Source organism: Pongo pygmaeus, chromosome 1 (genome assembly GCF_028885625.2).
Source record: "Pongo pygmaeus isolate AG05252 chromosome 1, NHGRI_mPonPyg2-v2.0_pri, whole genome shotgun sequence".
Classification (NCBI taxonomy): domain Eukaryota; kingdom Metazoa; phylum Chordata; class Mammalia; order Primates; family Hominidae; genus Pongo; species Pongo pygmaeus.
The window spans coordinates 202,062,256-202,074,523 of NC_072373.2; the positions used below are offsets into that span (position 1 = coordinate 202,062,256).

Below are 12,268 nucleotides of genomic sequence, written 5' to 3' on the forward strand. Positions count from 1 at the left end.
AGATGGTGCCACTGCACTCCAGCCTGAGAGACAGCACTCCAGCCTGGGAGAAAGAGTGAAATTCCATCTCAAAAAAAAAAGCACCACTAACGTCAATTTAAATCCCTGTAAAACTCAAACCATCAAGTGGGTTCAGAGGCAATTTCCTTTTTCGGACGAGAAAATGCGTGCACAGAGCAATTCTCTGACCTGCCCAATATCACAGACCTCTTGAAGGATGGCACAGACAGCCTATGAGAGCTGAGCTGTAGAGGAGGATGAAGAGGCGAAGAGCTCCTGTGGTTTCCAGAGATAAAGAAAAGCTAGGGAAAAAACGCCAATATAGATAGGGACAGTTTTCTGGGTAGCTCTGCTCTTATGGAGCTCGCCAAACTGTAAGATGGTATATTCCTTAAACAGGATGCTGAGAAAACAAGGATCTTCATTTATTTCTCTTCTCCCCAATGCCCAACAATAGTAGCGACAGGAGCTCACAAAATACAGGTTAACTAACACATGGAAACAACAGATGAGTACACTCACACGCACACCTGGAGAGGGCAGCAAAATTGGGAGTTTCCTTGGGGAGCTGCCCTTCAGAGGCACCTCAACTTTTTCGAGTACATGAACCCACGGCCCGCAGGTGGGCTAACAGCTTTCCAACCTTTACCCAGCCTCATGTCTGAGCATTATTGAAGAGGCTGAAGAAAGCAATAAGCTACACATAACACGGATATGATCTTTGCCCGGTTAGCAAAATGGGGTGTGAAACCCCATTTCCCTCTCAGACGACCCAGCTCACCTGCGCAGGTGAGGGCCGGGCGCTTCCGCACAGGCGCACAAGCAAGGGCGGACACCATCTTGAGCCGCAGCTCCTTGAGGTGGCACAACCGCTGTCAGAGAAAGCGTAAAAAACCAGGCTGCGACGGGGTGGGGAAGCATGGAGGGAACCTGGCTACAGCCGGGCAGAAGGCGGCCCTCCTCCGTCCGCAGGCACGGCGCACGCGCCGTCGAGCCGCCAAGCCCGGCCCCCGCAGGCGGAGCTCCAGAGCCTGTCCCGGAAACCCGGAGCCAAGGGCCCTAAAGGGCGTGGGACCTTCTGCAATTCCCTCCACTAGCTGAAGACCGCTGGCTTACACCACAGCATGTCAGCTTCCCACGTGCAAACCCAGCAGCTGTAATTAAACATCACAGTGCCAAAGGCTTCTCAGTAGTAAGGAGGTGCACCAGCTGCCCAGAAACCACTAGCGATGAGCGATGCTCATGACAAAGTGGCATTGCTTCCTAAGGCAGAAAAAATTGATTGCAAGTGGACTTACAGATCTGAATCCTAGGTACACCTTTACTTCCACTCTCATTTTCAAAACATTCATGACACGCAGGCCACAAGTCAACTTTCAATTAAAAGTCAAAATAAGTGGTAACATTCAAGTGCAATGTTAGCTCTATAATGAAAAACAAGAACTTAATTTTTTAAATATGTTTTGAGACGGAGTTTCACTCTTGTCGCCCAGGCTGGACTGCAATGGCGTGATCTCGGCCCACTGCAACCTCCACCTCCTGGGTTCAAGCAATTCTCCTGCTTCAGCCTCCCGAGTAGCTGGGATTACAGGCGTGCATCACCACGCCCTGCTAATTTTTGTATTATTAGTAGACATTAGTAGAGATGGGGTTTCACCATATCGGCCAGGCTGGTCTCGAACTCTTGGCCTCAGGTGATCCACCCGCTTTGGCCTCCCAAAGTGTTGGGATTACAGGTGTGAGCCATTGCGCCCGGCCGAAAACTTTTATTACAAGACCATTTACTTTCTCACTGGTAGACAAAGCTCCGAGGTGTGGGAACCAGGACTTCAAACATTCTAGGTAGGACTTTCTAACGTTTTGGGTCTCTATTTACAAGGCTTAACAGAGACATTGTGAAAGGATGCAAACCCATGAGCACTGAGCCATACCCTAGCTGAAGTACTGTCAAGTGGAAGCCCTCTAATTCCAGAGGATTCATTCACATGTAGCGTTTTAAAAGGTGAGGACAAAATAAAGTGGTTAAGTGTTTTGATTAGTCTCAATAATTCTCCACTTACCCTGGTAATAAGTCCCAGTTTAAAAATCCATTTGAAGAATTGCCTTTAAAAAAAGCTCAATAGGGCCGGGCACGGTGGCTCACGCCTGTAATCCCAGCACTTTGGGATGCCCAGGCAGCTGGATCACGAGGTCAGGAGTTTGAGAACAGCGTGGCCAACAAGGTGAAACCCCGTCTCTACTAAAACTACAAAAATTAGCCGGGCACGGTGGCAGGCACCTGTAATCCCACCTGCTCAGCAGGCTGAGGCAGGAGAATCACTTGAACCCAGGCGGCAGAGATTGCAGTGAGCCGAGACTGCGCCACTGCACTCCAGTCTGGGCAGCAGAGTGAGACGCCGTATCTTAAAAACAAAAAAAACACCTCGATAATTCTGAAACATTCTCCAATAAAAGGAACCAGAATTCCTTGGAAAAAAATGGAATTGGGGCAGGGAAAATACAAGATTCCCCGGGAACATCTTACAGTACCGGAAGGGCAGACACCAGAAAATTTTTCTGAGACAGGGCCTTGCTGTTAGGCAGCTCACTGCAACCTCAACCTCCCCTGATCAAGTCATCCTCCCACCTCAGCCTCCCCAGTAGATGGGACTACAGGAGCATACCACACCCGGCTTATTTTCTGTAGAGACCGGGTCTCAATATGTTGCACAGGCTGGTATCAAATTCCTGGGTTCAAGGAATCCTCCCAACTCAACTTCCCAAAGTGCTCGGGTTACAGGCATAAGCCACAAAGCCAGACCACCAAAAATACTGACAGCATGTCAAGAAAACAAAGGAGCCAATTTTAAGGAGCTCCTAATGGCCAAAGTTGAGACAATTTGAGCCAAAGTGAATCCATACTGATATAACTGAATAAATACAGAGAAGGGACACCTCCTTACAATAGAGTGCTAACTAATAAATGTAGAAGGAATAGAAATCGTGAAGCAACATTTGGCAAATGCCACAGGAACACTTGTTGCATGCAATAACAATCCATAGCTGCCCAAAGTTAGTGGGTCAAAGAATGATAGTTTCAGCTGAGCGCCTTGGCTCACACCTGTAATCCTAGCACTTTGGGAGGCTGAGGCAGGAGGATAGTTTGAGACCAGCCTGGCAAACATAGCAAGACCTCATCCCTATTTAAAAATAAAATAAGCCAAGCATGGAGGCACATGCCTGCAGTCCCAGATACCGGGGAGGATTGCTTGAGGCCGAAAGGTTGAGGCTGCAGTGAGGAATGATTGTGCCACTGCACTCCAGACTGGGCAAGAGTGCAAGACTGTCTCCAAAAAGAAAAAAAGTTTCCAAGTATATCCGATCCCCTAAGTTACATATTAAGTACAAAGGAGGAAATTAGTAACTTTCCAATGGAGAAGTCTGGCAGCACTGTAACCAAGTGATCAGAGTTAACATCACCAGTATGAAATCATGTCACAATCATGTATCCTGATACAATGCACTGAAAAAGGCAAGGCGCTTTTGTGGCATTCTTGTCAAAGAATAACCTCAAACTAATAGTGAGAAATGATCAGATAAATCCAACTGGAAGGGCATTGTATAAAATAACTGGCCAGTACTCCTCAAAACTGTCAAAAAATGGTAACTGAAAAACTGTCACAGGCTAGAAGAGACTAAAGACAATTAAATGCAATGTGGGATCCTGGATTGGATGCTGAACCATAAGTTACACACTGTAACTGACACAACTCAAATTAGTTAATAGTACGGCATCAATATTTGCTAGTCTTGATAATTTTACTATGGTTATACAAGATGTTAACATTTGGGAAAAGCTGAGTGAAGAGTATGGTAACTCTTCATACTACATTTGCGTAAGTCTAAAATTATTTCAGAACGTTTTATATAATGGAACACACTTAAGAGAAGATAACCAATCAAATACAGCTAAAATAAAATTGAGGGAAAGTGAAATTTATTTTAAGGATGGAGTGCAGTGGCGTGATCTCAGCTCACTGCAACCTCTGCCTCACAGGTTCCAGCAACTCTCCTGCCTCAGCTTCCTGACTAGCTGGGATTACAGGTGCACACCATCACACCCAGCTAATTTATGTATATTTAGTAGAGACGGGGTTTCACCATGTTGGCCAAACTAGTCTCAAACTCCTGACCTCAAGCGATCCACCTGCCTCGGCCTCCCAAGGCACCAGCCTCAGGCTGGGCACGGTGGCTCACGCCTGTAACCCCAGCACTTTGGGAGGCCGAGGCAGGCGGATCGCTTGAGGTCAGGAGTTCCAGACGAGCTTGGCCAACGTGGTGAAACCCTGTCTCTATTAAAAATACTGGCAAAGTTGTCTTTAACAATAAGAAAACTGGTTTAGCTGCATTTTGGAGTCTTTAGTAAAGAACAGTCTAATTTTTTATACTACAAGAAAAGCCAATGTGGTTTTTCAAAAATACACAAATCCAAAAGGGAAGGCTAAGTATGCAACCTTATTAGGGGCTCCAAATTCTTTTGAGTCTACTCTTAAAAGCTGAAACAGTACTTTCTATGTGTGCTATAAAAGACTGGGAACTACTATGTTGCTAACATTTCAAATTGCAAATAATCATCTTAAATAATCTCATATCCAACTTGAAATACTATGTAGGAAAATCTAGTTAAAATTGCTTTTGAATTTGCTTTTCTCTGGATTTTCCCTTTTCAAGGTCAAATACTAAAGAAGCCCGAGGGAGTCCTCTACAAGTCACAGAATTTTAGGCTACAAGTGAAAACGATGAGTGCCATACATATTACTAGGAAATCTAGCACCTTCCTACTGATAAAAACACGAGGAACTCCCCAAAATTTGAGGTAAACATGCTTCAAAAAGGATGGCAGCCAGAAATATTTAGCAATATTGTACTGTGCCTCTGACAGGCCAAAAAAAAAGCTTTTGACTGCAAATGTCAGTAATGGTGCTATTGGCTGGGCACAGTGGCTCACGCCTGTATTCCCAGCACTTGGGGAGGCCGAGGTGGGCAGATCACCTGAGGTTGGGAGTTCGAAATCAGCCTGGCCAACACGGTGAAACTCCATCTCTACTAAAAGTACAAAAATTATCCGGGCATAGTGGGGCATGCCTGTAATCCCAGCTACTTGGGAGTCTGCAGCAGGAGAATCGCTTGAACCCAGGAGGTGGAGGTTGCAGTGAGCTGAGAGCCCACCACTGCACCCCAGCCAGCGATACAGAGTGAGACTGAGTCTTGAAAAAACAAAAGAGGGGAAAAGAAAAGAGGGGAAAAGGAAAAGGGAAGGGAAAGAAGGAAAGGGAAGGGAAGAAGGGAAGGAAAAAAGGGAAGGGGGGAAGGGAAGAAGGGAAGGGAAGGGAAAGGAAGGGAAGGGAAGGGAAGGGAGGAAAGGAAAGGAAAGGAAAGGGAAGGAAGGAAAGAAGGAAAGAAAGAGAGAGGAAGGAAGGAAGGAGAAAGAGAAGAAAGAAAAGCAAGCAAGCTAGCTAGCTATTTAGAAACCAGCATTTAATAATTTTATTGGCACTCCTGACTTTACTATCCTGGGCTGTGTAGAACTCAGTAATTTTGAGGGCACAACTCTGTCCAACAGTATTAAAATCCATTTCCATAACCCTTTCTTAGTATAAATGTTAGATGTTTTCACACAGGCAACTCTAAAATGGAAACTTTCTTTTTTTTTTTTTTTTTGAGAGAGTCTTGCTCTGTCACCAGGCTGGAATGCTGTGGCACAATCTTGGCTCACTGTAACCTCCACCCCCTGGGTTCAAGCAATTCTCCTGCCTCAGCCTCCCAAGTAGCTGGGATTACAAGCATGCTCCACCATCCTCCAGCTAATTTTTGTAGAGACAGGATTTCACTATGTCGGCCAGGCTGGTCTCGAACTCCTGACCTCAAGTAATCCACCCGCCTCAGCCTCCCCAAAGTCCTGGGATTACAGGCATGCGCCACTGTGACCAGCCTAAAATGGGAACATCTTAAGAGCTAAAAATCTTTTAAGATAGAGAAGCCTCTAAAACTGTTAAAAATAAACAAGAAGAAATGAAATGCTATTACAATTGTTATAAGGTTCCCAAAGACCCAAGCCCACAGAAATTTTATTGTCAGGGATCTGCATCCCTATGGAATATTGTCTAAAACCAATATTTCAAATTAAACACTTATTTCCTGGGCTCTACCTTCCTCTGCATCTAAGATAGCTGGCCAGATTCCATGGAGTTAAGTATAGTGCCAGGCACCCAATAGTCTAATATTTGTTGAACAAATGATTTAGCAATGACTCTACATTCTCTGCAAAGTATCCAGAAATAAAGCATTATGAATATCAGCCCACCTTGCTTTTGCAGAGGTCATGGTTAACCAGCCCTGGGTACAAAGCAAGCCTGAAGTGTTTACTCTTAGCACAAACTCTGTAAAATTAGTTGCTGTCTCACCTGTTATACCCCCTTATACTCCAAATATTTCTTAAAATACAGCAGACTCAAATAATACTAAATGGTACTAGAAGTGATGCTCAACAGGATCTCACGTTTATTGAGAAGTGATTAATGGTAAAAAGAAAGGCAATGCCCTTTCCTCATTGGCTGAACAAGAAACTGAAGAAACATTCACTACACGTTTTACAGTATTTTTCTCTTCCAAAATGCATTTCTGTAAACGAGTTTTTACCACTGTTCTTAGCTTTGAAATCAAATTAATCCTGACTTAATCAGTATAATGTACAAGAACAGAACATTTCTTAGGACTCCTAGTACTTTACTTTGAGTAACAAAAGGTCAGAGAAAATGAACCACCCTTAAAGACACAACCTTGGGTAACACTGTTATATTCTCCTAGACAAAAATTCTTCATAAAAATGTTCTTCCAGTTCGGAAGGATAAAATCAAATTCCCACTTTCTGGGGTGGATGCCCAAAACCTTCACAACTCAAGTGTTCTCCAAGTGCAAATGTCAAAATGGGAGGAGGAAAGGGTTTAAAAATTAGAGAAAACTGTATGCACTTACGGACTTAAAAATCCGAAAAACATAGTAAAAAGACAAAAAAACAAAGCATTATGCTCTGAAATCACAACCAAAGCCAAAATAAAAGGGACATTTTTCACCTAAGCTACCTAGAGGGATTTTTTGTTTAGTTTTTTCTTTTTCTTTTTTTTTTCATTTTCCAGTTAAGTCCTATGTCTTTTGTGAAATTCCAATACTTAAACTGCAAGTCTGCAATCGTCTCTGAAGTCAGTGAAATTAAGAAAAAAGTCCTAATTCTCTTGAAGGTCATTTTTTCCTCTTAGGATATGCAGATGCAACCGTTGCTGCAGTCTGTGTAGAACTGCCTTTTATTTCCCACGACCTTGACGTTCCTACAGAGGTAAGAAAAAAATTGAAATGGTTAAAAATTATCTGAACATGCTTATGAATTTAAAAACTTCACAGAATAACTCAACAGAAATTTAATTATTTAGAATTATTAGAAAATTAATTATTCTAAGTAGAACATTCCCCACAAAGAAAAACTGGCTTTTACTTTGTTTTAAACACTTAAACATCTTAATGCAAAATTACTTTTGACTTGAAAATTCATTACATGCTTTCCTATTATACTGTTTAGATTAATACTTAGTTGTCAGGCCTCCCAAAAATATGGGCCTAATGGAAGTAACCCAAACATACATGACTGGTCAGATAAAGCAGAATACATACATACATAGTAGACTAGAGTGTTAGAGTCAGACTGACCTAAATTCAAATCCCAAACTAGTCCCAAGGACTTGGACATACTCATAAGTCCTCAATTTCCTTTTCTGTAAAGTGAAGATAAGTATCTCACAGGGTTACGGAAAATTAATAAGCTGACATATAGAAAGGCCTTAGTCCACAGACAGGAAAAAAAAAAAAAAACCCCACACATCTGGCCTCCTTCCCTGGGGAGGTGGTAATCTGACTACAATACTTACGTTTTCCCTGAAATAAACCCCAATGCTCATTTTCTTAAGAATCACTGTTTATGAGTCTTTCAGAAACTTATCCTAAATTCTTCCATTTCACACATTACTTCATGCACAGAATTTAAAAAAAATTTTTTTTTCTTTTTGAGACAGAGTCTCGCTCTGTAGCCCAGGCTAGAGTGCAATGGCACGATCTTCGCTCACTGCAACCTCGGCCTCCTGGGTTCAAGCCATTCTCCTGCCTCAGCCTCCTGAGTAGCTGGGATTACAGGCGCCGCCACCATGCCTGGCTAATTTTTTGTATTTTTAGTAGAGACGGGGTTTCACTATGTTGGCCAGGCTGGTCTCGAACTCCTGACCTCGTGATCTGCTCGCCTCAGCCTCCCAAAGTGCTGGGATTAGAGGCGTGAGCCACCATGCCCGGCCTCAGAATTTTTTAAATTTTACATTTTTACCAAGGCAGGAGGATCATGAGGTCAAGAGATTGAGACCATCCTGGCCAACATGGTGAAACCCCGTGTCTACTAAAAATACAAAAATTAGCTGGGCATGGTGGCACGCGCCTGTAGTCCCAGCACTTTGGGAGGCCGAGGCGGGCGGATCATGAGGTCAGGAGATCGAGACCATCCTGGCTAACACGGTGAAACCCCATCTCTACTAAAAAATACAAAAAATTAGCCGGGCGTGGTGGTAGGCACCGGTAGTCTCAGCTACTCGGGAGGCTGAGTCAGGAGAATGGCGTGAACCCAGGAGGTGGAGCTTGCAGTGAGCCAATATCGTGCCACTGCACTCCAGCCTGGGCGACAAAGCGAGACTCCATCTCAAAAAAATAAATAAATAAATAAAATAAAAATAAATAAAATAAAATTCCACCTATTATCTCTTAATGTAACTCCAGAAATACAGACAATAAATTGTCCCAAATTGTAACACTGAATTAGAAACTTAGACTATAGATGTGCTTTTTCCTAAGAAACATGTTTATTATATCTAAGTTAGTCAGCATGCTTAATAGCATTTAAAATAGTCAAGAAAAGATTCAAAACAGCATCATGCAATTATATTTACTACAGCACTGTCTCTCATTCTTTAAACACCAAATTTGTTCCTCTTTATAATGTGCAATTTTAAGTCTCACAAATACCTATGTTCAATATTGCTTCAAAAGTCAAACTTTCTCAATTTTAACACAACAATACCAAGACAGCCAGAAGTGGTGGCTCACACCTGTAATCCCAACACTTTGGGAGGCCAAGGCAGATAAGACTGCTTGAGGCCAGGAGTTCAAGACCAGCCCGGCCAACATATGGAGACCCTGTCTCTACAAAAAAAAAAAAAAAATTTCAGTCAGTCAGGCATGGTGGTGACATGTGCCTGTGGTCCCAGCTACTTGGGAGGGTGAGCTGGGAGGATGGCTTAAGCCCAGGAGGTCAAGGCTGTAGTGAGCCCTGATCACACCACTGTACTCCAGCCTGGGTGACAAAATGAGACCCCATCTTTAAAAAACAAAAAGAGAGAAGAAAAAGTATAGATTGGAAACAGAGTGGGAAGCCAGGGCATCAGTAGGCTCCTTCTTGAAGGACCTCCCACTGGCCAAATCTGTGACTTGAGCATTACATAATATTAATGATAAGTAAACACCTATCATAGTAATACCTGAATCAAGCAAGAATTATCAATCAATGCTAGAATTAAAAGGAGACAGTTTGATGAGAAACAAGTTATTTACATAGTGTCGAACTATTTTCCCACGTATTAAAAAAAAAAAAAATTAAGTGGAGAACCTGGTGGACAACACTTTACCCAAAGTGACCAAAGTTAACATTATCAGTAATGGCATAAACAGACATCTTGTACTTCCCAGTATGATGCAATGAGAAGGATACAACCTCACTTGAAACCAGTGAAGACAGACTTGAAACCAGTGAAGACAGACTTAGGAGGGCTGGGCGCAGTAGCTCACTCCTATAATCTCAGCACTTTGGGAGGCAGAAGCTGGCAGATAGCTTGAGCACAGGAGTTCAAGACCAGCCTGGGCAACATGGCAAGGCCCGTGTCTTACATTACAAACACATACATACACACACACACACAAAATTATCTGGGTGTGGTGGCATGTACCTGTAGCCCCAGCAACCTGGGAAATCACTTAAGCTCAGGGAGATCAAGGCAGCAGTGAGCCATGATCGTGCCACCGCACTCTGGCCTAGGCAACAGAATGAGACCCTATCTAAAAACAATGAAAACAACAAATAACAACTTAGGAGACATGAAACCATGGTCTCCAAATGTTCATGGACTAGAACTTGGACCACAAAAAAATTGCTATCAAGGACATTAAGACAACTGATAAAGTCTGAATAAGATCTGTGGGTAACAACATTGTGTCAATTTCCTGATTTTGATAAATGCACTGTGGTTATGTAACTGCATGTCTTTGTTCTTTGGAACTACACACTAAAATACCTAGGAGAAAAGACATGATGTCTAGACTGTAACTCTCAAATGGCTCAGGAAAACATTATATATACACATTTTAAAAACATTCAAATGATAAAGCAAATGTGGCAAAATGTGGAGAGTAAATCTGAAATTATTCCAAGGCCCAGCATGGTAGCTCACATCTGGGGCTCACACTTTAGAAGGCTGAGGCAGGGGAAGTGCTTGAGGCCAGGAGTTCAAGACCAGCCTTCGGCAAAATAGTGAGACCCTGTCTCTACAACAACAACAACAACAACAAAATTAACTTAGCTGGGTGTGGTGGTGTGTGCCTGTAATCCTAGCTACTTGGATTGGCTACTTGGGAGGCTGAGGTGGGAGGACAGCTTGAACCCAGGAGTTAGAGGTTACAGTGAGCTATGATGCCACCGCTACATTCCAGCCTGGCAGCCTGGGTAACAAAGGCCCTGTCTCTCAAAAAACTTTTTTTAAAAAATGTATTTCAAAACATGAAACTGGGGGGAAGTGAAGAAACGAATTTATTTCTTCTGCAAAAAAGTTAGGTGCACTAAGTTACATTTAACACTTAATAAAACTTTAATGTTTATATAATTACAGGCTGCGTGTGGTGGCTCATGCCTGTAATCTCAGTACTTTGAGGCCGAGGTAGGTGGATCACTTAAGGCCAGAGTTCGAGACCAGCCTGGGCAAGGTGGCAAAACCCCGTCTCTACAAAAAAAATACAAATATTAGCCAGCATGCTGGCACACACCTATAGTCCCAGCTGCTGGGGAGGCTGAGGCAGGAGGATGCAGTGAGCCGAGATTGCACCACTGCACTCCACCCTGGGTGACAGATGAAGATGAATTTAAATCAGGCACAGAGGGCCTTACACCTTGTTCAGTCCCAGCTACTTGGGAGGCTGAAGCAAGAGGATCATCTGAGCCCAGGAATTTGAGTCTGTAATGAACTATGATCACAGCTGTGAACAGTCACTGCACTTCAGCCTAGAGAACATAGCGAGACCTCATCTTAAAAACAAAAAACAAAAAAAAAAAAACCATTAAGGCCCAGCACGGTGGCTCACGCCTGTAATCCTAGCACTCTGGGAGGCCAAGGAGGGTGGATCACCTGAGGTCAGGAGTTCGAGACCAGCATAGCCAACATGGCAAAACCCCATCTCTACTAAAAATAAAAAATTGAGGCCGGGCACGAGGGCTCACACCTGTAATCCCAGCACTTTGGGAGGCCGAGGTGGGTGGATCACGAGGTCAGGAGTTCAAGACCAGCATGACCAACATGGCAAAACCCCATCTCTACTAAAAATAAAAAATTGGGGCCGGGCACGATGGCTCACGCCTGTAATCCCAGCACTTTGAGAGGCCGAGGTGGGTGGATCACGAGGTCAGGAGTTCAAGATCAGCCTGGGCAAGATGGTGAAACCCCCACTACTAAAAAAACAAAAAAAAATTAGCCGGGCGTGGTGGTGGGCGCCTGTAATCCCAGCTACTCGGGAGGCTGAGGCAGAGAACTGCTTAAATCCGGGAGGCAGGGGATGCAGTGAGCTGAGATCGCGCCACTGCACTCCAGCCTGGGTGACAGAGCAAAACTCTGTCTCAAAAAAATAAAAATAAAAATAAATAAAAATAAAAAATTGGGCCGGGCACAGTGGCTCATGCCTGTAATCCCAGCACTTTGGGAGGCCGAGGTGGGCGGATCACCTGAGGTCGGGAGTTCGAGACCAGCCTGACCAACATGGAGAAACCCCTGTCTCTACTAAAAATACAAAATTAGCTGGGCGTGGTAGCACATGCCTGTAATCCCAGCTACTAGGGAGGCTGAGGCAGGAAAATCGCTTGAACCTGGGAGATGGAGGTTGC

General features: G+C 43.8%; 1 protein-coding gene across 1 annotated transcript in view; it reads right to left on the reverse strand.

The window, feature by feature from the left end:
• Positions 1 to 6,517: 6,517 nt before the first annotated feature.
• YTHDF2 (YTH N6-methyladenosine RNA binding protein F2) overlaps positions 6,518 to 12,268 on the reverse strand; it is a 33,673-nt gene continuing 27,922 nt past the window's right edge. The window contains exon 5 of the mRNA XM_054497952.1: positions 6,518 to 7,364. Coding sequence (XP_054353927.1) covers positions 7,341 to 7,364 — 24 coding nt within the window. The 3' untranslated portion in view covers positions 6,518 to 7,340. The remainder of the gene's footprint in view (positions 7,365 to 12,268) is intronic.